The sequence below is a fragment of the Saimiri boliviensis genome, chromosome 5 (assembly GCF_048565385.1).
Source record: "Saimiri boliviensis isolate mSaiBol1 chromosome 5, mSaiBol1.pri, whole genome shotgun sequence".
In the NCBI taxonomy this organism is placed as follows: Eukaryota; Metazoa; Chordata; class Mammalia; order Primates; family Cebidae; genus Saimiri; species Saimiri boliviensis.
The window spans coordinates 128178843-128203896 of record NC_133453.1 but is presented as its reverse complement, the minus strand read 5'-3'; the positions used below and the strand labels follow the sequence as shown (position 1 = coordinate 128203896).

Here is a 25054-nt window from a genome sequence, read left to right as displayed (position 1 = left end):
AGGCCCAGAGATTTCCTCTTAAGGACATGAGCTAGAAGTAGCTCACATTACTTTCATTCCCATCCCTCTGGCAAGTGCTTAATCATGTGACCAAATCTAGCCACAAAGGTCTGGGGGAGGTGAGCTGGAGACCACATCCTATTTGTAATTACATTTCTATGGAAGAAAGGAATAGTTTGTTTTGGTGGCCAGCTCGAAGTCTTTACCACCTACGTTTACTGCATATTTTTTGTGGAAGAAAATGTCTCCTCTGTCACTGTTTTCCTTCTCTATAGTGTTCCACAGAATCGATTTTTGTTAGAATGTGGTACCAACTACATTCCCACAAGCAGCGTAACCTAGGGGTTGGCAAACTCTTCTCTGTAGATGGCCAGGAAGTAAATATTTTAGGCTTTATGGCCTCTACTGGCTACTCAATTCTGTTGTTATAGCACATAAAAGTACCCATAGGTAATATATAAATCAATGGGCATGAGTGTGTTTCAATAAAATATTATTTGGCTCACAGGCCATAGTTTGCCATCCCCTGGCATGACTCACTGGTAAATCAACACAGAAATATCTATCAAAATGGATAAAAATATTTATACACTCAGTGGCTTCATTCCTGCAAGTGTATTCTAAAGGAATAATTTGAGCAAAACATATCCATGTATCTGTTACAGCTCTATCTAGAGAAACAAAAACTTGTAAGTGGGAACAACCTAATGATCAATATTTATTTTTATATATTTGTCAGTAGTAGGATAATGATGATGGTATATCAAATGGGATATTCTGCAGCTATTTAAATGTATTATGAAAATTGTATAGAAACATAAAAATGTTCATGGTATGATATTAAGTGGAAAAGGAAGACATAAAGTTATAAGTATGATTATACCTTTGTAAATCTATATCTGCATATGTAGACCAGACTAAATGGTAGGATTATGGGCAATATTTTTCTTTTTTCAAGATATTCTTGTAATTGCATTTTAATAAGAATATTTGAATATGTCAAAAAGTGTATTTAATAATGGGAAAAGTGGATGGTACTTGAAAATAGGTGTACTTCCTTCTTTAAAGAAATTATGTAGCCCATTATATTCTCTGTATTTGCCCTGGAAACTAGGAAGCTCAGTATCAAATGTGAAGTTTAAGCACAGCAGCGTTTAAATGACTGCAGTTAGAATATGTGTTCCTCCTACCCTTTGATGAGGGCAGCCAAGCATCTTACACTTCTCTTGGGACAGCTCCAGTGTGATTTTTAGTAGCATCCCCCTTTTAATTTCCAAAGTTCTGTTATTTGGATGAAAATTATATTGTTTTCCTACTCCTTAAGGTGTTATCTTTCTACCTCTGGCCTGAAAAAACTTTATTCTGAATATGCGTTTATTGTAAGCCACTTCAAAATTTCTGTATAGAAAGAAGCTAGGTATAAGCAAATTAACTAAACATTTTGACAGTGAGTTCAACCTCAGCCTCCCTCCTTCAATGCCAGTATATTAGATTTGAGGAAGGGAGAACCCAGGACCCCAGGGCTCAGTCCTTACCCCACTGTCTCTACCTTTCCAGCTTGCACCCAAGTAGTGCTTAGAGACAGCTCCCAAGACAACATTCTCTCATTTGCCACCAGAGAGAACTCAGCTTTCCTTTAATCTGAGCTCACAGACTGGCAGTGTGGAGAGTGTTAAGCCTTATAAAAATGAAAAGACATTTGAATTAAAGTATCCCTTAAGGTCATAGGGACCTAGCATTTGAGTGCCAACGGTATGCCAGGAGTTATTTGGTGCTTTACAGGCATAACTCATTTCATTCTCCTCACAGTACTGCAAGGAAATGTTAAAAAACAGTAAGAAATAATAAGATAATGATAATAGCACCAACACTATTGACTATTTACTATGGGTTAGATATTGTGTAAATACTTTACGTACATGTCTACTACTATTTTTAGTCCCCATTTTACAAATGAGTAAGCAGAGGCTCAGAGAGGTTAGGTGAGATCTTCTCAAGATCACAGAGCCAGTAAATAGCAGAGCTGGGCACTTTACCTGATAGATATTTCATGTTATATCATTCAGACGGAATACTAGGAAATGTTACAAAATGGCCAAGAGCATTGGAGATGCTTTATTTCCAAGATATGTGATTACATGGAATCTGTGGTCAGCAAGTGGCTGCAAAGGGAGTCCGCTGAATACATCTGACTTGGGAGGGAAAAGCAGGACAGTGAGTTCTTTCACTTCCCCATTGAGGCCGTGCATGTCAGTGTTTTGTCCCCTCCTTCTTGGCCAGTGGCTGGGTCCCTAGACAGATTAAGTTCTTAGAAGGGCAATGTTCAGACAGAGATCACAGATGTGCAGAAGTTGGCTTTTAAGAAGGCTCAATGTCCCATATTCTCCACTGCAGCGAACTCTGTGTGTGCCCCTGTGTGTCCTTTGCCTGTGCCTGTTCCAGGCTGGCTCTTCTAAGTTTCCCTTGGCGGTAGCGTTAAGTTCCCATCTCACACACCCAGCATTGGGCTTCCTTGATTTGTGAGTGGAATTTGCAAGTGTAAAGCGGGTCCAGTGCTGTTTGTTTCTGAGGCACAGTTTCAAAAGAAAATGACATTTATAGCCTGCATTAATGGGAAATTACTTTCCATTAGGATTCTGAATGATTTGCATATAATGTTTATAATATGAAGGAAAAATGTCAAGCATTTCACTAACAAATGAAAGCAAAGCTCACAAGACTCTGCCAGAAATGAATTCCAAGAACATTTTCTTCATCATTTTTCCTTCTAAAGAAAAAGAGAGGGAGAGAGAGAGAGAGATGAAAGAACATAAGTCAATTAAGCAGAAGGCATCGTGGGACTGAGATGGAATCTTTGATAATATCATTGCTAGGTAGTTAAGAGAATTAATAAAATGAGCCAAAATGGAGAAAGGGGAGAATCACATCTTGAAATGATGGATTGCAGACAAAATCCAACTCCAGGCCCTGGCTGGGAGAAACGACTGCCTGTCCAAGCCCGTGAGTGTGGGGTCATGCTGCGTCATCAGTGTAAGCTGTCCCTCTGTCCCCAAAGAGAAAAGGAGGCCAAGAAACGTCCTTGAGCTGAATCGTGTGCCTGCATAGCCCCCAGAAAACCACTGATTTTGAAGAAAATAGTGGAGGAACTTGGGATCTGTAAGCAAGTATCTTCCCCACCCATGGGGAATTTTTATCAGGCCCCAGGTTGAAGTATACAACCTCCTGAAGTATGTATTTAAAGACTAGAGGACAAACTGTATTTTATATTTTATCAACTCATTGTTTTATGAACTTTTTTTTTTTTTTTTTTTTTTTTGCTGAAACTCTTAAAAGGGGTGCCCCTTGATGTAATGAAAACTAAGGGTTAATGTGCCCCAAACTGGGACCTCCTTTAAACATATAGGAGACTGAAATTAGTTAACAAATATACATTCCAAATGTGTACCACAGGCACATCAGAGTGAGGTGAAATAAATCTCCCAAATGGCTTGTATTAAGACGTTCTCTCTTTAGGTATAAAAGAGACTTTTATAAATTTCTTGACACTTCTAAGGCAGCTTTGGAAATAGTTTCTAGAGCCTAAGTCAGTCCCCTCGTAGGTGCAAAGTGTCTAGGATTACATTAGAAAATAAACATTTATTCAAAAGTGAAATGTGAAGTTTGAAAATTAAAGAAGACGAATACTTTGCAAATAGAAATATATGCCATTTTTTTTTAACCTACATTTCCGAAGAGGAAATTAAAATCTTACAGAGCAGTGACAACGGTGATTGTTTGGTTAGCAGGTTGTTTCTTACATATCTCTTCTTTCCTTCCTCCTCTTTTCTTCTATTCCTCTTCCCCCCCCAATAGCCTTCCCCCCAGATCCATTTCAGTATATTATCAGTAGTGCTTCAGAGTCAGAGTTATTGATGAGAGAAATAAATCAGGAAACAGGAGTCCCATGCTGTAGTTCAGATTCTGGAACTTCTTAGTTATATGAGTTGGGGTGAGTTTCTTAACACTTCTAGACTGATTGGAACTTGTTCCTAGAGGAAGTCATTGGGCTTAGTACATTCCAAGGTATTCTCTAGCTCTAAATTCTGTGGCTGCAGTATTTATCTTTTGTGAGTACTTAGCATTCTTAATAATTTGAAACATGGACAGGTTGAACATTTAATATTTTCTACATTTAAAAAAATATTTTAAAACTTAAAGTGTGAACTATGATGATTATTGTCAGTAGCCATTGGTGCAGTGAGTGGGAAGTCTCTTATTTTCCAATCTGAAGGAAGATTTAGAGAGGGAAGTTTTTTCCACTGCAGGGAATGGTTTTCTGTAATTATTCTAAATAGTCTGCAAAAAGAGTTTTGAAAAGCCATAAGATATAAATTCTAACATAGTTGTGGGAATTTTGACTTAGCTGAAATCTCAAATGCTGCATGTTTTAAAATCTTAACATATATGATACATTTGATCTGTAAGCTAAAATGTAAAGTACCATCATCGAAATATTAATTTATGTACTTGTTTTAAAAAATACAGAAGTCAGTTGTTTCCTGGGATTACGAACCAGGCAACAGTCATGTTGCACCATCTGGGGACTCTGAGTCCATATGAATGACACCCCCTAGAGTTGTCCAGTAGATGTGGCTGCAAGTGCAGACTCAAATGCCAGATTATAAGAATGAGAGACATAGGAAAAGTGTAAGAAAATAGTGCAAGGCTGGTGATAAATGGCTGACTCTAAGCTTCCAAGTCAGGTGCATGAGAGAGGTGTGTCCATAAACAACTAGAAAACACTTGTTCTTTCTGAAGCGGTGGCTGACAGTCTATGGCAAGTGCCCCTTGCCTCAGAATGTGGGCCCATCATAGGTAGCCTTTCTGATTTTTCAAGCGAAGCCAGAAACCCTATGTTTATGTGACATCTCCTGACTTTTAGATATTGGCAACTAATCCACGTTGTGAAAAAGCGAGGAGCAGGCCAGACGTGATATCATCTGCAAGCTGGTCACTATGCCAGTGGCCAGAAGGCCACCTCTAATTAAGGCTGCTGTTTGCATTTCTATTTTCCAGAACTTGGAGTCACACATACACACACACACACCCCAACCCACACACATTAAAACACTGGACCTGTTTGCAATAGAGGGATCACCTCCCAGAAAGTTTATTTTGATAAATAAATGGGCCACAGGTTTTGAGGTATCTGCAAAAGTCATCTCTGTAAACATGTCATGGTTTTAGAAGGTGAGGGAGGGCACAACTTTATTAGTTAAACCCATCTAATATAACCCAAGTAAATAGAGGAGGATTGGCATTAAGGTTAACATAAATCACACATGCTTATTTTTACAGATTTTAATGATTTAGCTTGAGTGCCATTGACAAGTAATTTCAATAAATCACATCTCCTATGGATAAATAAAGCGCTATTATTTCTAGAAAGACAGTTGATATACTTTTACTAGATTTTACTTGGTAGTTTGCAACTTAACCCACATAGACCAACACTTAAAATTTCCAGATGAGGAAATCAGAACCCAAAGATGACCTAATCCACAGCAGAGATGCAGGGATCTGAAGCTTCTGTCCAGTGCGCTCTTACCCGTGGACAAAAACAATATGGTAGAGATGCTGAACCAGATAGTGTCTGTGGATCTGTCAGCATTAGACACCAGTGTTGTGTCTGGGTCAGATAGAGGGAAAGTATGCTCTTCAAACGAATTCTCCTATAAGAATTTGAGATTATAGATGGGAAAAAAGAAACTTTTGAAGGGAGTTTGAACCAGATATGCTTGTGTGAACTCAGAGGAGATGGTATCTCACAGGTTGAGCATGGTACCTGGCTCCATGCTCCTGACTCCAAGCTTTGAAACACTTGGTGAGAGTTTGAAGATGAATTGGAACCAGAAATAAACCTGAAGGTTCCATATCGGGTTTCTATGCCACCATAGTAGGAGATGAACTCTCTAGTTGGATGGTGCAGGTACAGTCAAACCTCAAGGTAACCTGGGTTCTGGAACCAAAGCTCCCAGAAGGAGACTTTGGGTCCCATTCCTGACTGGGCCATGGACTCCCCCCATCAATGGGTACCCTCCTCTCTGTTCCTCAGCTGCTCTACAAGTGGTGTAAGTAATAAGGTAACACCTTTGGATTTCCTGACTTCAGGCCAGGAAGTGAGCAGAATATGAGCCCACCCAACCCAAAGGGGTGTTACCTGCCTTACTGCAAAGTGGGCTTTGGCATCAGAGGGAAGCCCAAATCTCAGCTCAGTTCACACCTCTGGGTCTCAATTTCATCATCTGATGAATGAGGATTCTCATTGCTGCCACACAGGATTATTCTAAGGATTAAATTAGATCATGTGAATTAGGGGTGCTGGGCAAGGGAGTTGGTACAGGGTAAGAGCCCACAATGCAGCGCTGTTAATGTTACATAATTGGTTATCTGATTTCCCAGCCTACAGCAGACTGGAACCAGCAGATTAGGAAGGCCCAAGGGACTGCTTCGGGAAGGCCATTGACGGCAGGAAAAAGTGACAGGTCGCAGCCAGACTACAAGGGAGGCAAGAGAAAAACTATAAAAAGCAGGAACAAAAACACTCAAAAGACACAGCAGTCTGGGGCATTTACTAAAAGACAAAGAGCCCTACTCAGGTCAGTAGCTTCTGGGAGACTCCATACCTTCTATTCCAACAAAGGCTTATGTTGACAGCCGTTGTGTGAATTACTTCTCTCTCCATCCTCTTTGCCCCTCAAAATAGGTGTGGATGTGGGGTCACAGTTTGCCTTTCAGTGGGGATGCTCTGACCAAATGCTTCCTGGTCATGAAGTCCCCAAAGTCAAGGCCAGCAAAGGAGTGAGCACAGTGGGCTCCTTTGGTGGTCTGAAAAGAACCCAAGTTCAACAAAAGAGCTGTGATTTTTAGTGCAACAGAGAGAAGGATGCCCCTTGCGCCACTAACCACTCCTTTCACTTTCACCTCCCTTCAGGTCAGGGTTAGAGATCCTGGCATATGGGAAAGAGAATGAGCAGGCCAGACTGCAGACATGCCAGTCCCTTCTGATGCCATCTCTACTCTGGTATCTAATCTGCCACCTGGAGAGGGCACTGTTTTTAACTGAAGCCTGAGCTGCTCACATTGAAGACAGAGCTCACGCTGAGGAAGGCAGGACGGAGACTAAGTGCTTGGAGGTTATCCCTCGAGTGCTACAGGCAAGGCTAGGTGGGACCTGGACAGACCTTCCTGGGGATCTGGGTAGGATTTAGATAGGGAATGCTCTTAGAGAGCCTTCCAAGGTCTGAGGTATGCCAAGCTGAGGACCCAAAGGCTCATTCCAAGCCCAGGTGATGGCCACCCCATCGGCTGGGGTTGGCTCAGAAATGGAGTGGGAGAAGGCCCGGCATGGTAGCTCATGCTTGTAATCCTAGCACTTTGGAAGGCCAAAGCAGGAGGATCACTTAAGCCCTGGAGTTTGAGACCAGCCTGGACAACATAGTAAGACCTCACCTCTACAGAAAATACCAAATTAGCCGGACATTATGGTGCAGGCCTGTAGTCCCAGGTACTCTGGAGGCTAAGGCAGAAGGATGGCCTGAGTCCAGGAGGTCAAGGCTGCAGGCCAAGAGCAGACCACTGTACTGTAGCTTGAGCAACAGAGGGCACACTCAAAAAAAAAAGAAAAAAGAAAAAAGAAAAAAGATAGAGTGGGGATAAAACTACAAACTAACAATTTTCAGAGGGGGTACACAGTAAAGGATCAAGGGCACAGACTGTGGACCTGGCCCAAGGTCAAGTCTCAGTGCTATGGCTTGATTGTGTTCAATTTTATGCCTCAATTTCTCCATCCCTCACATTGGGGGAAACAGTGCTATCTACTCAGAGGATTTCTCTGGGAATTAAATCCATAAATCCACTAATATCTCTGAGGCACTTAGAATATTGTCCTGGCCCATGGTAAACACTAACACCTGAGAGTTATAATTTCATCCCTGTAGCCGAGTGGGGCTGAGGAATAGTAAGATTGGACCGCCTCTACCTTAATAAAATATGCTCAGCATTTCTGCATATGCAAGTAACGCTTTGCAGCAGCAGAGACTCTGCAAATATATACATATGTGAGTGTGCGTGTGTGTGTGTGTGTGTGTGTGTGTATAAAGTGGAGTTGGGGGAGGGGCACTGCAAAAATTTCCCTGCTGTTAAAATAAGAGGGACTGGACCATATTCATGCCAAGAGGGAAGTTCTGTTTATTTCAGGGGGAACGTGGTTTTCCTGCCTCCTCCTGTGTGTTACTGATACAGTACTTACTGACCAGCCATCTTAAACTCTTGTGGTAGGGTCTCTCACTCTCTCTCTCTTTTTTCTAATGGTGTGGAACAGAGCTTGAATAATAAATATTTAACAGGGACACTCCCTTTTCTCTGTTAAAATAATCTTTGTTTCAGTACTTTCACAAGGAAGACCATGTTTTCCCACCTCTGCTCTCACGTTTCGTTGAAGCCAGGTCTTGGGAGTAAGAGAAAATAAACAGAGGGCCACTTGGGGAGGGCAGCACTGGCTGAAGCCATCTCACTAGACAGCCCAGGGTCAGGGGTTTCTACTGCCTGTTCAAGGGCACCCAGATCCACAGCAGCCAGCTGGGAACTCCTGTGCAACTATGCCCAGTGATTCCAGGTGCCAGCTACTGAACATGAGAGAGCAAGGAGGTGGAGGTGGATGAGGAACAGCCAGCTGCAGAACCACAGGGGAAAGAGGAGAGGTCTGTCAACAGAGACGGGACACTAGGTAGGACCAGTCTCCTTAAGGGACGTGTTCAGCTGAGATGCTGGCTTCTGATGGTGGGAAAGCAGCCATTCAGGCCTCTTGGAGAGGCTGTATCTAACAGAGTTGGAAGCCTCCAGTGAAGAAATCCAGCCCATTCTGCCTGGACTTTGGGGCTCCATCCATGGTGACTTTTGTGTCAAGGGAAAATTCACACACTGTCACTCAGGCGGGCAGCAGCTTAATTTCTCTTTAGCTGAACTGAACTTGCTTGTGAGTCTCTATGTAGACCAATGGTGGAAACAACTTAATCTTTTTTCCATTTCTACTGTTGACCAAAAAAAAAAAAGTTTTAAAATACTTTTTCCATTTCTTCTAATGGTGGAAAAAAAACATAATCTTGCCATTTCAAGGTAGCTCAGTCTCTTCCAATAGAAAGCATAGACTATCCATTTATGACTTAGGCAATTTGGGATTTAAACATAGTCAATTCAGAGTAGAATTCCCTACCAGGGCTGTTGGTTTTTCTTGAAGGTTTTCTTCCCCTGGTCCAGTCCTAAGATGTTGCCTGGATGTGAGGGGAGTTTACAGAACATCATGGTAGCAGGTAGGGAGGCTCGCTTCCACAGCTGAGGTGACTTGTCACAGGAGGCCTGGGGCCTGGGCCAGGACCTGCTGGCATCTGTGGCTCAGGCCTCCCTCTCTTGGTTGCTGAATGTCTGCATTCGGAGCTCTGCGTCACCACCCCCAGGCTGCCTCTGGCCTCCGTGACCCCTCAGCACTTCTGCTGGGGACTTGAGGGAATTTGTTCACAGTTCACAGGGAGCCACCAACCCTCAGGCCCCACCTCTGCTTAGTGACCCCACCGGCCCGTTTCCACTGGGCTCCAGCCCCCATGTCAGTCCAGAGAACTTTGAGAGCTGCCTTCTCTCAGAATTTCTGTGCGAAGTGGAGTCTAAGACCCTCTTCCCCAGGGTGGCATCCAAGGAGGATTGCAATCTTCTTGCCCATCCTTTTCTCACTCCAGGCCCCTTCCCTGCCTCCAGGAAGAGCTTGTATCTCTTACCTGGGTGGCAGGAAACAGCCCCTCCCTCTCCATAGCTTGTAATCAAAATGTTAGGCTCTGAGTTCTTCAAGCTCTAGTTCCTTGGAACCCAGGAGTCAGTCTCTCTCTCTTTCTCTCTCTCTCTCTCTCTTTTTCTCTCTCTCAAAACTTGTAAAAGCCTACCTGGTTCTAGCATGAAAGCCTAAAAGCCTTGGCTTTCACAACATTTCACAACTGAAATGGCATTATTTGGGAACTGAAAAGCTAAACATTGACTGCTTTGTTCCTGTCTGGGTTCCCTCCTCCCCCTCAAGCAAGGGAGGCAGGCCCTAGCTCCTTGGGTTGGGGGTCCCAGGCAACAGAAATGACCCAGAATGAAAACTGCATTGATACTTCAGAATATTATCTGGCTGCCTGTATAATTCAGGGCAGCCAGTCTGAGCTCTGGTCGGGTGGATTTACCAAGTGCTCTTAGTGTTGTAGGCAGCCCCATGGTGGCTGGAGGGCCAGGGGTACATGCAGTGCCTGAGTCAGGGAGCTCTCGAACAGGATCTTTCTGCTCAGCGGTCTCTGGAGAGACGCCTGTCTTGGGTTTAGGTGCTGATGGAGTGTGAGATGAGTGCTGGTCTCTTTCCAACTCTCAGAATATCAAAGTGGGCAATGTGGCAGTGGTTCCTTGCCAAGAATGAATGACGAGACGTGAGTAATGCGGCGTTTCCATGATGTGTTCTGTGTGTGCAGCGAGTACACAGGTTTGCACATGGAGGTGGTGGCCTTGCACAAGTGTATGCCTGCCACTAAGTATCTTGGTCATTGCAGGTGGCTTATAGAGTAAATGAGAGGGAAATATATAAATGTATCTATCTGTCTGCCTCCATCTGTCTGTCTGTCATTAGCCCTGTAGTTAATGTGTCAGCTTATGAAATGTCTTGGCAGTGCTTTGCGGTGTCATAGATATGTAGGAGGTGACGTGGAGCAAGGTAGGTGATGGCCTGGGGTCTGGAGCCCTCCTGTTTCTGGCTCAGCTGGTAGCCCTGGGGCCAGGCCATGGTGACCTCTCAGAGGCACTGATGACTTCCCTTCAAAAAGGGAGTGCTGCCAAATTCAATTCCAGCAGTAACATTCTGTGTTCAACGAAATGCTTCCAGAGACTGCCGTGTGGTTTGGCACCTGACCCCTTCCCTGTTAAAAACTAGTAGTGGGAGAAATGCTAGAAGAATAAGAATTATTTTAATAATCCACATTAAAACAGTTACACATTAATAAAGTAGACCTTGACTCGCAGCTCAGGTTGCCCTCATTTCAGTGCTCAGCCCCCTCCTGCCTACCCATATTTGTACTCCATGACCCAAGAAAAATGAAAAGTTCTGTATTATAAGCCCTGTATTCCCCTATGCTTTGTTTGAAATCATTGAATGTTCTGTTCAAATTGAAAATAGTGAACTAAGCCCCAATATCTATAGCCTTCTACCCCTCAGCTTTCATCATTATGACAGGAGGAATACACAGACTTAGGCAGGGGTGGGGTCAGTCATGGAAGGAGCTGTCCAGAGGCCAGAAACATTGCATAGATCATAGAGATTATACTGCAGATGGGTCTAGCGTTTCAAAGTCACCACTCGGGACAGGAGCTGACTCCCTAAAGAGGAAGAAGCGCTCCCCTGCTATTACCGGCTTCCCTTTCCTCACCAGCTGAGTCTCTTTAACCTTAATATTTCCTTGAGGGAAAGGGCGGGGAGGGTCATTTCTCTGGTGGTTCTCAACCTCACCTGGACATTGGAAGGACCTGAGAAACAAAAAGTACTGATACCAGAGCTTCTGATTTCATTGATTTGGGGTTCAACCTGGACAGTGGGCTATTTACTGTGCTACCAAATTGAGAACACCCCACTGCCATAGGAAGGCAACAGGAAGCCACCTCGGTACAACCTAAGGAACTTTGCTGCCGAAGGCTCCTTAGAGCGCCCTGTTCCTCAGAGAAACAGGTGCTACTCCCTGAATTTCAAGCTGTCTAAACAAACATAATAAAATCCTTCTCACAGCAGGAAACTCCACTGCCCCAACCCTTCCCTTCCTCCTCCCACAATGCTGTCACCTCTCTACCCCTCCCAACGACAAAGGGGCATCTCAGTGGGTCAGCCACAGAAATACTCAAATTTACCTTCTCTCTTTACTTACCTGAAAGACTTGGTGGGGAAATAACATAATCTCTAGCAAAACTTGTTTCAATTCTCACTTGAAGTCTAGAGGAAGGAGAATGTCTTATAATAGAAAAAAATGGAAAGCATTAAATAGGATGCCAGAAGTCACTTATTTTAAAAAAAACTAAAATTATTCTTATTAATACTCAAAAAAAGTGTGAACCAGTCAAAATTGAAGTGAGATTTTTGTGAGATAAACATGTCACATTAATACTGAAATACACCTAGTTTAAATGACTTCAAGAGAATAGCTAGGAAATTTTAAAATAGAAGAGTAGTGACTGTGAACTAGTTTTACTAGTTATTAACATTTATTTTATTTATTTTTGAGACGGAGTCTCGCTCTGTCACCCAGGCTGGAGTGTAGTGGCATGATCTTGGCTCACTGAAATTTCTGCCTCCCAGGTTCAAGTGATCCTCCCTCCTCAGCCTCCTGAGTAGCGGGGATTACAGACATGTGCTACCATGCTCGGCTAATTTTTGTATTTTTGGAGACAGAGTTTCACCATCTTGGCCAAGCTGATCTCAAACTCCTGGCCTCAAGTGAACTGCCCAACTTGGCCTCCCAAAGTGCTACGATTAAAGGTGTGAGCCACCACACCTAGCCTATTAACATTTATTATAAAGTTAAAATATTTAAAATTATGTGATACTGTTATCAAAATGAGTCAGTGGGACAAAATAGAAAATCGAAAAATAGATCTAAGTTCCATGATAATTAAATATATGCTAAAGATAAAGGCAATAGTTGAAATTACTGGAGAAAACATGGATTATTTAATTATGTTGGTATAACTGCATAAGCATTATTCAGTATAATTCAGATCTTTACCTCGTTTTGCCAAAATCCAAATGTATCATAAAAGTAAAAGTTTTAACATGAAAAAAATCAAATAAAAATACTGGAATAAAATGTAGTTGAGTATTGACTGTGGAGAATAAACCATGAATAGAAAGTCTAATTAGTTTGACTGCTTATACCAGGCATCCCCAAACTTTTTACACAGGGGCCCAGTTCACTGTCCCTCAGACCGTTGGAGGGCCGCCACATACTGTGCTCCTCTTACTGACCACCAATGAAAGAGGTGCCCCTTCCTGAAGTGCAGTGGGGGGCCGGATAAATGGCCTCAGGGGGCCGTAGTTTGGGGGAAGCCTGGCTTATACTCTTTTAAATTTGTGCATTCATGCCAAAACAAAATAGAAACCCCATTCCCTGCCCCACCACCGGCACAAACTTCAAAAACAAAACAAAAAAAGAACAGATGAGAGGTTGGGAATGATATTGGTACCAGAAATGGCAGATAAAGGGTAAATATGTGTAGTATAAAGGGACCTCTAAAAATTTTAAGAAAAATGACATTAGGTTGGTGCAAAAGTAACTGCGAGTTTTACCATTGAAAATAATGGCAAAAATGGTGATTGTTTTTGCACCAACCTAATAGAAAAATAAATTGACACTAAATATCAGATGTCTTAGAAAAAAATTCGTGTTCTATAACCATGAAATCCTTTTCTTGGAATTTATCCTCAGGAATTAATTGTGCACATTTGTAGATAGTTATGTATAAGCTATTTTTCAAAGAATTGTCTCTAAAAGCCAAGAGGGAATAAAATAGACAACAGAAAGAAATTAAGAAAAAGGAAGAGAAATAGAGAAAAGGAGGGAGGAAGGAAGGAAAGAAGAAAGGAAGGAAGGAAAAGAAGAGATGGAAAGAAGGAAGGAAGGAAGGAAGGAAAAGAGATGATAAGAAGAGAAGAAGAACCTGAAATGTCCAACAACAGGAGATTAGTTGACAAAACGTGTTACATTGCGAGAGTTGACAGCTAGTCAGTAACTGAAAGTAAAATTGGAAGAGGTTCACCCTGCTGTGCACAAGAAGAATTTTTTTTTTCAAATTTAAGCCATATTTATTTGCATTTTTAAGACTACAGAGATATACTTTAAAACAAATACAATGTTAGTGCTGGTAGCACGTTTGTTTTATACCAAAGAACGAAAAGGTATTTTAAGCAACTGGGTTCATATCAAATCTGTTATTTACCTTTTGATCTCTAAGACAAATAATTAATATCACAATTTTCAAAGACAGATGCCACCTAACCAAACATTAATTTATATATGGCCTAGGACAGATCTTTTAACGGAAAAAGATATTGAGTAATCTTATAAATTACTAAAAGGATACTGAGTAATTTCATAAAAACAAAGCATTTTAAACTCTAGTTAAAAAGCTAAAGTTTTGGGAGCAACACAATGAAGAAATAAAGATACCCATTTTCACCTAGTTTCCTAAAACTGCGCAGTCCTCGACCCTGTGATAAGTCTTTCCTTTGGTGTGGTTTCCCCCTTCTTTTCACTTTTCATTTTTTAATTCTTTCCTTAAATAGGCAACAAATGACTTCAGTGGAGGGGGTGTTGCAATAAATAGGTTTTAGTTATCTTTACTATTTGTTTGGGAATGCCTCCCTGCCCACCAGTCTCCCTTCATAGAGAATGGGTAACTTTCCTTCAAAACAAAGAAAAAAAAAAAAGTCCAATTCATATGAAAAACAACAATTAAGACAACAATAAACTCTATATAATATACTACTACTAATAAAACTACACATGATACTCATTTATCTCCTGGTTATACTAGTGGTACCTAGTCTTCTTATTAGGGAAAAGAAAAACTACTTCAGAAAAAACTATCAAAAGTGAAGAATCTTTTATGAAAACAACTATATGTAAATATATGCACAAATATATTCATGAAAACGTCTGGAATCTCAAAGCTAGCCCAGTTATCTCGGGGGTAATGGGTTATAGCTCTGACTTTTCTTTCTCCATTTTGCATACATGTATTTTTTGTTTACAATTAGCATGATTTGGTTTTGAAAAAAAATGGTTTTTGATGTTATTCTGGGAACAGACATCAGGCTGGTCTGTAAATATTCTTGTCTTTGTTGTCCTGGTTTCTCTCCTCCCGGCCCTCCTCCTGCCCATACTCTAGGAAGATCTTGTTGACCACCAAGATCTTCCCTGCCCCACTCTCCCCAGAGCTCCTGAACCATGGGTGATACACACCTCTTACTTGTTCTTTAAACGTTTCTCGGCCAGGCATTGTGGATCACGCTTGTAATCCCAGCACTTTGGGAGGTAGAGGTAGGCAGATCACTTAAGCCACGAATTTGAGACCAGCCTGGCTAACATGGCGAAACCTCACCTCTACTAAAAATACAAAAATTAGCAGCTGTGGTGGCACACAACTGTAGTCCCAGCTGCTTGGGAGGCTGAGGCCCGAGAATTGCTTTAACTTGGGAGGCAGAGGTTGCTGTGAGCCAGGATCACACCACTGCACTACGGCCTGGGCAACAGAGCAAGACTCTGTCTCGAAAAATAAGTAATAAATGTTTCTTGTGTCTTTTCCAGTCTCTACATACAAACTGTAAGCTCCCAGAAAGAAGGAGTTGGGAGATGGGCTGGGCAAGGCTTCTCTGCCTGGGAGTACTGAAAAGATAAGACACTGGGCTCATGAGGTCAACATGGGCAGCTGGGAGAGCTGAGGCAGCCATAGACCACGAACAGCACCCATGAGCTGGATGGAGCTGGCCTTGTCATGGGAAAAAAGCAGGGCCTGCTGTTCAGGGTCTCTCCAAGCTTTTCCACATTTCCAGTTTCCCGTGGATAATGGGTCATATTAACCTTTACTTTTTGTCTCCATGTCACGTGGACAGGTTCTAACATTCCCGTGGACCAGCCTTGCTGTCGTGGTCTCTATGACTTTGAGCCAGAGAACCAAGGGGAATTAGGATTTAAAGAAGGGGACATCATCACGCTAACCAATCAGATAGACGAAAACTGGTATGAAGGGATGATGCACGGGGAGTCCGGATTCTTCCCCATTAATTATGTTGAAGTGATCGTGCCTTTACCTCAGTAATTGTGTGACACAAACTGGACATAACTTTCGTAACTGAAATGAATTCACACCAATGTGCTCTCAGTGTGGTGTTCTGTGACATCCTTTGCTCGCTGACCAACTTAATGACTTTTTTACGTGTGTTCTCTTTATAATGTATTTTGTATCAATTTAATTTGTATAAATGATTTTCTTGTCCTTGCTACATGAAAATATTGTTTTCTTTTTTGCTTCTTGTCCTAAAAGTCATTGGTTAAATGTATGTGCTTCTTGTTGCTAAAAATAAGCCTCACCCATTGCAGTTATGTCAGCAGATGGCCTATATTTCTCAACTGCAATGAAATGGTAACATCTGAAACTAAGAAATGCTAAATATTTTGTTTCTTGACATTCCTGATGATACCTGGTCTTTTCTTTGTATTTTCAGCTTACCTGTGAATAGCCCAATAAACATGACACACTGTGTTGGCAGAAGGCCTTGGTTATTTTTAACGCTGAAGTGTTGAATTTTAAGCACAGTCTTTCAGCTGCAAACTCATGCCCCATGGCTGACCAAAGTGTCACAGCGCGGATGCTTAGATAACGGCTCCTGATGGGAACCTTCACTTTCCTCCTGATTCAGACATGACACTCATTCTCCTTCTAGTTGGGGGATGGAAAGCCCCTCTATCTACTTTCAAGTTTATTTATAAAAGACCCCAACTCAAGCTTCTGTTGCTGCCACATTTTGGATGGGTTTTTCGAGCAAGTTGTGTTATGGATGCTTAGGAAGTAGCATGGTCAAGAGTTGGTTGAGTCCTCAGTAACGTGAGCACCCTGACCTTGCCTATGGTATGTACTTGTCACATGCTTTGGCCCACTGGAGGCCACAACAATCCTATTATGGGGAGGGCCAGCTATTATTTCTCATTTAAAAAGAAGGAGGCTCATTGACTGGCTTACCTAGAATCAAACAGCAACATACAAGCACACCTCAGAGTTATTGCAGGTTCTGTCCTGGCTATAAACGAATAAACAAAACAAATATATTGTAATAAAACGAATATTGTAATAAAACAAGTCACGCAAGCGTTGAGTTTTTCCCAGTGTATAGAAAAGTTGTGTTTACACATAGACACGGGGAGGGGAACAACACACACTGGGGCCTGTTGTGAGGAGAGGGGAGGAGGGAAAAATAGCTAATGTATACTGGGCTTAATACCTAGGTGATGGGTTGATAAGTGCAGCAAATCACAGTGGCACATGTTTACCTATGTAACAAACCTGCACATCCTGCACATGTACCCTGGAACTTTAAAAAAAAAATTTGTTTACACTATGCTGTAGTCTATTAAATGTGCAGGAGCATATGTCCTTCTTAAAAAACCAAAGTACACACCACTACTAAAAAATGCTAATGACTATCTGAGCCTTCAGCAAGTGGTAATCTTCTTGCTGCTGGAAGGTCTTGATTTTGATGGCCACTGACTGATCAGGGTGGTGGTTGCTGAAGGCTGGGGTGGCTGTAGCAATTTCTTAAAATAAGACAATGCTGAAGTTTGCTGCATGGGTTGACTCTTCCTTTCAAGAAAGATTTCTCTGTCGCATGCAATGTTGCTTGATAGCATTTTACACACAGAATTTCAAAATTTGAGTCAGTCCTCTCATTTAAGTTTATGTAATAATGTAAATCCTTTGTTGCCATTATAATAATGTTCACAGCATGTTCACCAAAAGTAGATTCCATCTCAAGAAATCACTTCCTTTGCTTATCTGTAAGAAGCAATTCCTCATCTATTTAAGCTTTTTTAATGAGATTGCAGGAATTCAGTCACATCTTCAGGCTCCACTTCTAATTCCAGTCCTCCTATTTCCACTACATCTGCAATTACTTCCTCCGCTGAAGTCTTAAAGCCCTCAAAGTCATCCCAAGAGGGTGGAAATCAACTTCTTCTAAACTCCAGTTAATGTTGATAATTTTGACCTCCTCCCATGAATCACAAATGTTCTTAAAGGCATCTAGAATAGTAAGTCCTTTCCAGAAAGTTTTCACTTTACTTTGCCTAGATCCATCAACAAAATCACCTGCCTTGGCCTCCCAAAGTTCAGGGATTACAGGCATGAGCCACTGCATCAAAATGTATCCCTGATTTTTTAGAAGTCAAAACAATTTCTAAAATTTAAATAGCTGTATTTTTCTAATTATAAAAGTAATACAGCCGGGCGCGGTGGCTCAAGCCTGTAATCCCAGCACTTTGGGAGGCTGAGGTGGGTGGATCACGAGGTCAAGAGATCGAGACCATCCTGGTCAACATGGTGAAACCCCGTCTCTACTAAAAATAGAAAAAAAATTAGCTGGGCATGGTGGCGTGTGCCTGTAATCCCAGCTACTCAGGAGGCTGAGGCAGGAGAATTGCCTGAACCCAGGAAGCGGAGGTTGTGGTGAGCCGAGATCGTGCCATTGCACTCCAGCCTGGGTAACAAGAGCAAAACTCCATCTCAAAAAAAAAAAAAAAAAAAAAAAAGTAATACAGGCATATTGTAGAAAAAACTTCAGAATACATGTAAAATCATAAGAAGAAAGTGAAAATCACCTTTAGCCCCACAACCTCAAAATAATTACTATTATCAACATTTTCATTCTACCAGTTTTGTTCTTGCATAATTTTATCCATTTTATATATTTATATATATGTTCATTCACACAAATGAGAGTTCCATATTATGATTTTATCTTTCTATGTTAATAACTGTAGACCTAAGTCTGAAGAGTTTATTGGCTACATGGTATTTTATTATATGTCTATGTCATAACTTATTTGACTAACCTATTGTTATGCATTTCCAGTTTTCTTCTATTACAGAGAAACAGGTAACAATCCTCTCTCTATATAACTTCAATTATTTCCTTATGATACATTTCTAGAAATAGAAAAACTGGGTCAAAATGACAAACATATTGAACTTAGATATATTTAAATGTGTATATTAATTAGCTTCCTTCATATTATACTTGAACTTCCTGATGGTTACATTGGTTTATATTTCTTATATCAGTGTGTGGATATTCATTTGCTTCTATTCTTATTAATTCTGGGTAAAAATAATTATTGACATTTGTCCATCTGAAACAGGGAAAAAGGTAAAAGCATATATCCCTATTGCTTAATTTGCATTTCTTGGCTTACTAGTGGTGTTGATCTTTTCAAATAGTTATTGACTATTTTTAGTTCTTAACTATATTCATTGCCTATTTTTCCATTAGCATTTCCCTCTGATTAATGAGTTTATTACTATCTTTGATCCCCCCCTTATTTATTATGTAAGTTTAAAATATATTCTCCAGTTTGCCAATTCCCTTTGTGTATGTATGTGCACACATGTGTGTTGTCTGCCTGTTACACCAATATTTTTAAAATGCATATAATCAAATCGATCATTCTTTTCCTTCCTATTTTCTAGCATTATTCTCAACTTTCTCAACTCTAATAGTATAAAATCACTGAATTTTCTACTTTTTTTCTTATTGCACAATAATCTTTAAGTCATCTGGAATTTATTTTATAGAAATGAAGGAGGTTGATACATAACATTTCCCACTAAATGTCTAGCCAATAATTTACACTTTTTTCATTGAATTAAAATGTCACCTTTAATACATGATTATTCAAATATATTTAGATATAATTCCTTACTCTTTCTGTTTCACTATGCATTTTTTCCTCCCATTCCCTGATTATTAGTAGCATTGTTGCTTTGGTAAGTACACAGTATAAGATCTTCTCCTTTAGCAATTTTAAGTGTTCAACACAGTATTGTTAACTATAGGCACTACACTACAGAGTAGATCTCCAGAACTTACTCCTCTTGCATAACTAAAAGTTTGCACCCTTTAACCATCACCTTTCTTGTTCCACCTCCCACAAGCCCCTGCCAATTACCATTCTACTCTCTGCTTTTATGAATGTGATTATTTTAGATTCTACATATAAATCATACAGTATTCGTCTTTTTGTGTCTGATTTATTTCACTTAATATAATGTTCAGTAAACATTAAGTTAACATAACCTATTCATGGATTTCCTTCTTTTTATCTCTGAATACTATTCCAGTATATGCCATATGCCATAATGTCCTTATCCATTCATCTCTTGATGGACAATTAGGTTGTTTCTATATCTTGGATATTGTGAATAATGTTGTGATGAACCTGCGGAGTGCAGGTATCCCTTTGACATATAGATTTCATATCAAATGGAATTGCTGAATCATATGAGTTCTAGTTTTAATTTTGGAGAGAACTTCCATACTGTTTTCCATAGTGACTGTACTAATGTACATTCCCAATAACAGTGTAAAAGAGTTCCTTTTCTCCACGTCCTTGTCAACTTTTGTTATCTTATGTCTTTTTTTTTTTTAGGGAGCTGTGTCATGGTCACTTTTTAATTGTACTGTCACTGCATAGCCATCCTAATAGGTGTGAGGTGGTACCACATTGTGGTTTTGATTTACATTCCTGATGATTAGTGTTGTTGAGCACCTTTTCTTGTACCTTCTGGCCATTTGCGTATCTTCTTTGGAAAAATGTCTATTCATATCCTTTGCCCATTTAAAAATCAGATTTTATTTTTTTGCTTTTAAGTTGTATGAGTTCCTTATATATTTTAGATGTTAACCCCTTATCCAATATATGGTTTGCAAGTATTTTCTCTCAATCTATATGTTTTTTATTTGGTTATTTTTTTGCTCTGCAAATGCTTTTTAGTTTGATGTAATATCACTTGTTTATTTTTGCTCTCATTACCTGTACTTTTGGTATCATACCCCAAAAATTATTGGTATCATACCCCAAGACCAATGTCAAGGAACTTTTTCTTATGTTTTCTTTCATGGTTTTAGATCTTACATTTAGTTCTTTAATCTATTTTGAGTTGATTTTTGTCTATGGTGTGAGGTTAGGGTCCAATTTCATTCTTTTGCTTGTAGATGTAGAGTTCGCTCAGCATCATTTGTTAAAGAGACTGTCCTTTTGTTAAAGAGACTGTGTATTCTTGGTGCCCTTGTCAAAAATTAGTTGGCCATATATATATGGGTTTTTAATTCTGAATTATCTATTTTGTTTCAGCTTTGTTCTTCTTACTCAAGATTGTTTGGCTATTTGGGATCCTTTGGGGTTCCATATGAATTTTAGGATTCTTTTTATATTTCTATGAAAAATTCTGTTGGAATTTTGCTAGAGGTTGCATTGAATTTGTAGATAACTTTGGATAATATAGACATTTTAACAGCATAGATTTTTAAAATCCATGAATATTTATTATCTTTCCATTTATTTGTGTCAAATTTAATTTCTTTCAATGTTTTATAGTTTTCAGTGTAGAGATATTTCACCTCCTTAGTTAAATCTATGCCTAAGTATTTTATTCATTTTGATAGTATTGCAAATGAAATAGTTTTCTTCATTTCTTTCTCTTTTTTTTGATAGCTCATTGATAATGTATATTATGCAACTGATTTTTGTATGTTGATTTTATATTCCTCAACTTTACTGAATTCATTTTATATTCCTCAACTTTACTGAGATGATCATATGATTTTTGTCATCAGCAAACAGAGACAAATTTTCTTCTTATTTTCCAATTTAAATGCCTTTTATTTCCTTTTCTTGCCTAATTGCTCTGGCCGGGACTACCAGTACCATGTTGAATAGCAGTGGTGAGAGTAGGCATCCTTGTCTTCTTCCTGATCTTAGAGGAAAAGTTTGCAGCTTTTCACTATTGAGTATAATGTTAGCTTTGGACTCATCATGTATGGTTTTCATTACCATATGTAATGTAGCACATTCCTTTTATACCTAATTTATTGAGAGTCTTTATCATTAAAGAATGCTGAATTTTGTCAAAATTTTTCTGCATCTACTGAGATGATCATATGATTTTTACCCTTCATTATGTTGAAGCTGTGAGGGCTGTTAGGGTCCTCAGTTGCACCTCTGGGTCCAGTGGCCAGGGGACAGGGCCAGTGGCGTGCACATGCTATGCTAGAATGGCTGGCTGCACGCACATCTATGACAGCAGAGGCCAGTTGCAGGCTGATACCGTGCATGGTGGCAAGGACTAAGATAAGCAGAAGGGCCTGGGGCCAACTATGAGTGCACAGATGGCAGGGTAGGCTGGCAGACTGCGCATGCACAAGTATATACCACATACTGCTGCATACAGCCTCTAACGAGGCTGTCTCTGTGTGTGTAAAGGGGTGCATTGGGGAGGCACCCTGGATATGTGTACATGTAAAGCTGCAAGGGCCAGCTGTGGGTGCAAACAGTAATGGGGGAAGGAGCCAAGGGGCAGGGCCAGCTGCCTATGCATGTGCAGCTGTGGAGCCAGGGCTAATAGGATGCAGTAGCCTGGCTGCAGTGCTTAGCCTAGGGCACACATGGCAATGGGATAGGATCCTGTGCTGGGGGGCCTTGGAACTGTTTGCAGGCATACATGTAGTAGCTGTGCTGTGTCCCCGGGCCAAATCACCCATGGAGGTGGCAGCTAGAATGGTTCTGGGCACCGAGAGAATGCAAAGGCCACTAGGGTGAGACCCTGGGCTAGGGGGATTATGGCAGGAGCAGCTCAGGTGGTTTCATGGAGGGGTGATAGAGAGCGGTGGTAGGTCAAGCACCCAGAGACTCCAAGGCTTTTGGGCTAGATATCCAGGATGGAGCCACTGCAGCAGCAACAGTCTTGTGGCTCTACGTGGCAGCTCAGGTGGCTCCAGGGAGGTGGGAGGGAAAGGAGCAGTGGGTCAGCCATCCGCAAACTTCCAAGACTGCTGGGCTTGGTCTCTTCGCCAGGGCAATTGCAGCAGTATGTGGTATATTACATTGATTGATTTGCATATGTTGAGCCATCCACTTAATCATGGTGTATGATTATTTTAATGTGCAGTTGAATTCAGTTTGCTAGAATTTTGTTGAGGAATTTTTAATTCATATTAAGTAAGAATATTGGCCCCTGCTCTCCTTTCTTGTAGCATCCTCAGCTGGCTTTGGTAGCAGAGTAATGCTGACTTCATTGAATGAGTTTGGATGTGTTCCTTCGCTTTTAATATTTTAGAAGAGTTTAAGAAGATTGGGAATTGCCCAGGCGCAGTGGCTCATGCCTATAATCTCAGCACTTTGGGAGGCTGAGGCGGGTGGATCACGAGGTCAAGAGATCGAGACCATCTTGGTCAACAAGGTGAAACCCCCGTCTCTACTAAAAAAAAAATAAAAAAATTAGCTGGGCATGGTGGCACGTGCCTGTAGTCCCAGCTACTCGGGAGGCTGAGGCAGGAGAATTGCTTGAACCCAGGAAGCGGAGGTTGCAGTGAGCCGAGATCGCACCATTGCACTCCAGCCTGGGTAACAACAGCGAAACTCTATCTCAAAAAAAAAAAAAAAAAAAAAAAAAAAAAAAGAAGATTGGGAATTAATTCTTTACAAATGATAGGTAACATCGAAGCAATCTGGTCTTGGGCTTTTGTTTTTTGGGAAATTTTTGATGACTGATTAAACCTTTTTACTCACTACTGGTCTGTTTATATTTTCTCTTTCTTCATAGTTCATCCTTGGTAGGTACATGTTTCTAGGAATTTATTTCTTTTAGGTTGTCCAATTTTCTGTTATATAATTGTTTGTCATAGTCTCTTATGATCTTTTGCATTTCTGTAATTTCAATAGTAATGTCTCCTCCTCCATGTATAATTTTGTTTGGGTCATCTCTTTCTTAGCTTAAAGTTTGTCAATTTTGTTTATCTTTTCAAAAAGCCAGCTTTTAGGTTTTTTTTGTGATTACCATGAGGCTACATAAAACATATTATAATTATAATGGTCTATTTTAGCTGACAACTTAATTTCGATTGCATATAAAATTCCTACACTTTTATTCCCCCAAATTTTATGTTATTAGGGTTATAACTTACAGCTTTTTACATTGTGTAACCATTAACAAATCACTACATATTTAATATTGTTCTCTTTTAACCTTAGAGTTAAAAGTGATTTATGCACCACCATTATAATATTAAAATATTCTGAATTTGACTCTCTACGTAACTTACCCATGAATCTTATACCTTTATATGTTTTCATGGTGCTGATTAGTGTCCTTTTGTCTCAACTTGAAGAGCTCTTTTTAACATTTCTTATAAAGGAGATCTATTTGCGATAAACTCTCTCAGCCTTTGCCAGTCTAAGAAAGTCTATCTCTTCTTCATTTTTGAAGAACAATTTTGCAGGTGTAGTATTCTTGGTCTGCAGTTTTTTCTTTCAGCACTTTGAAAATATCATCCCACTGCCCTGACCTGCAAAGTTTTTGCTGAGAATCTGCTTATCATCTTAATGGGAGGGCCGTGGTTTTCTTCTACATAATGTCACTTTTCTCTTGCTGCTTTCAAAATTCTCAGTTTGTCTTTGACTTTTGACAATTTGATCATAATGTGTCTCAGTGAAGATTTCTTGATGCTCAACCTATTTGGAGTTCTTTGGGCTTCATAAATATGGATATTCATTTTCCTCTCCAGATTTAGGGGAATTTCTATCACCATTTCTTTAAATAAGTTTTTTACTGCTTTATCCTTCCCTGATCCTTCTAGAATTCCTGTAGTGTATATATTGATTCACTTGAGAGTGTCCCATAAATTTTGTCAGTTTTCTTAAGTCTATTTCTTTCTTTTTGTTCCTTTAACTGGATAATTTTAAATGATCTGTCCTGGAGTTTGCTGATTCTTTCTTCTGCTTGACTGAGTCTACTATTGAAGCTTTATACTGAAATTTTCACACATTTTATTCCTCAGCTGCAGAACTTGTTTGGTTCTTTTTTTTTTTTTATATGATTCCTATCTTATTGTTGAACTTCTCGTTTTGTTCATGTACTGTTTTCCTGATTTCATTTAGTTGTTTCTTTGTGTACTTTTGTAGCTCACTGGGCTTAAGATAATTATTTTCAATTTTTGTCAGGCAATTCATAGATCTCAATTTTTCTGGGATCATCCACTGAAGCTTTTTGTTCCTTTGGTGGTATTATATTTCCTTGATACTTCATATTCATTGAAGCTTTGCAGTGCTATCTTTGCATCTGAAGAAGCAGTCATGTCTTCCAGTCTTTACTTCACCAGTGAGCCTGGCAAAAGATCTTGGGGATTTCTTAGATT

General features: G+C 40.2%; 1 protein-coding gene across 5 annotated transcripts in view; it reads left to right on the top strand.

The window, feature by feature from the left end:
- The window catches only part of SH3GL3 (SH3 domain containing GRB2 like 3, endophilin A3), a 169824-nt gene extending 151758 nt beyond the window's left edge, over positions 1-18066 (top strand). For 3 of the 5 annotated variants that reach the window (XM_074399946.1, XM_003921672.4, XM_010350204.3), the window contains one exon: positions 15707-16365. In XM_074399946.1, the coding sequence (XP_074256047.1) occupies positions 15707-15912 (206 nt within the window). In that variant the 3' untranslated portion in view covers positions 15913-16365. Of the gene's footprint in view, positions 1-6441; positions 6639-15706 lie in introns of all 5 variants that reach the window. The other 2 variants (XR_012517823.1, XM_010350199.3) reach the window with 2 other exon arrangements.
- The last annotated feature ends 6988 nt before the right edge of the window (positions 18067-25054 follow it).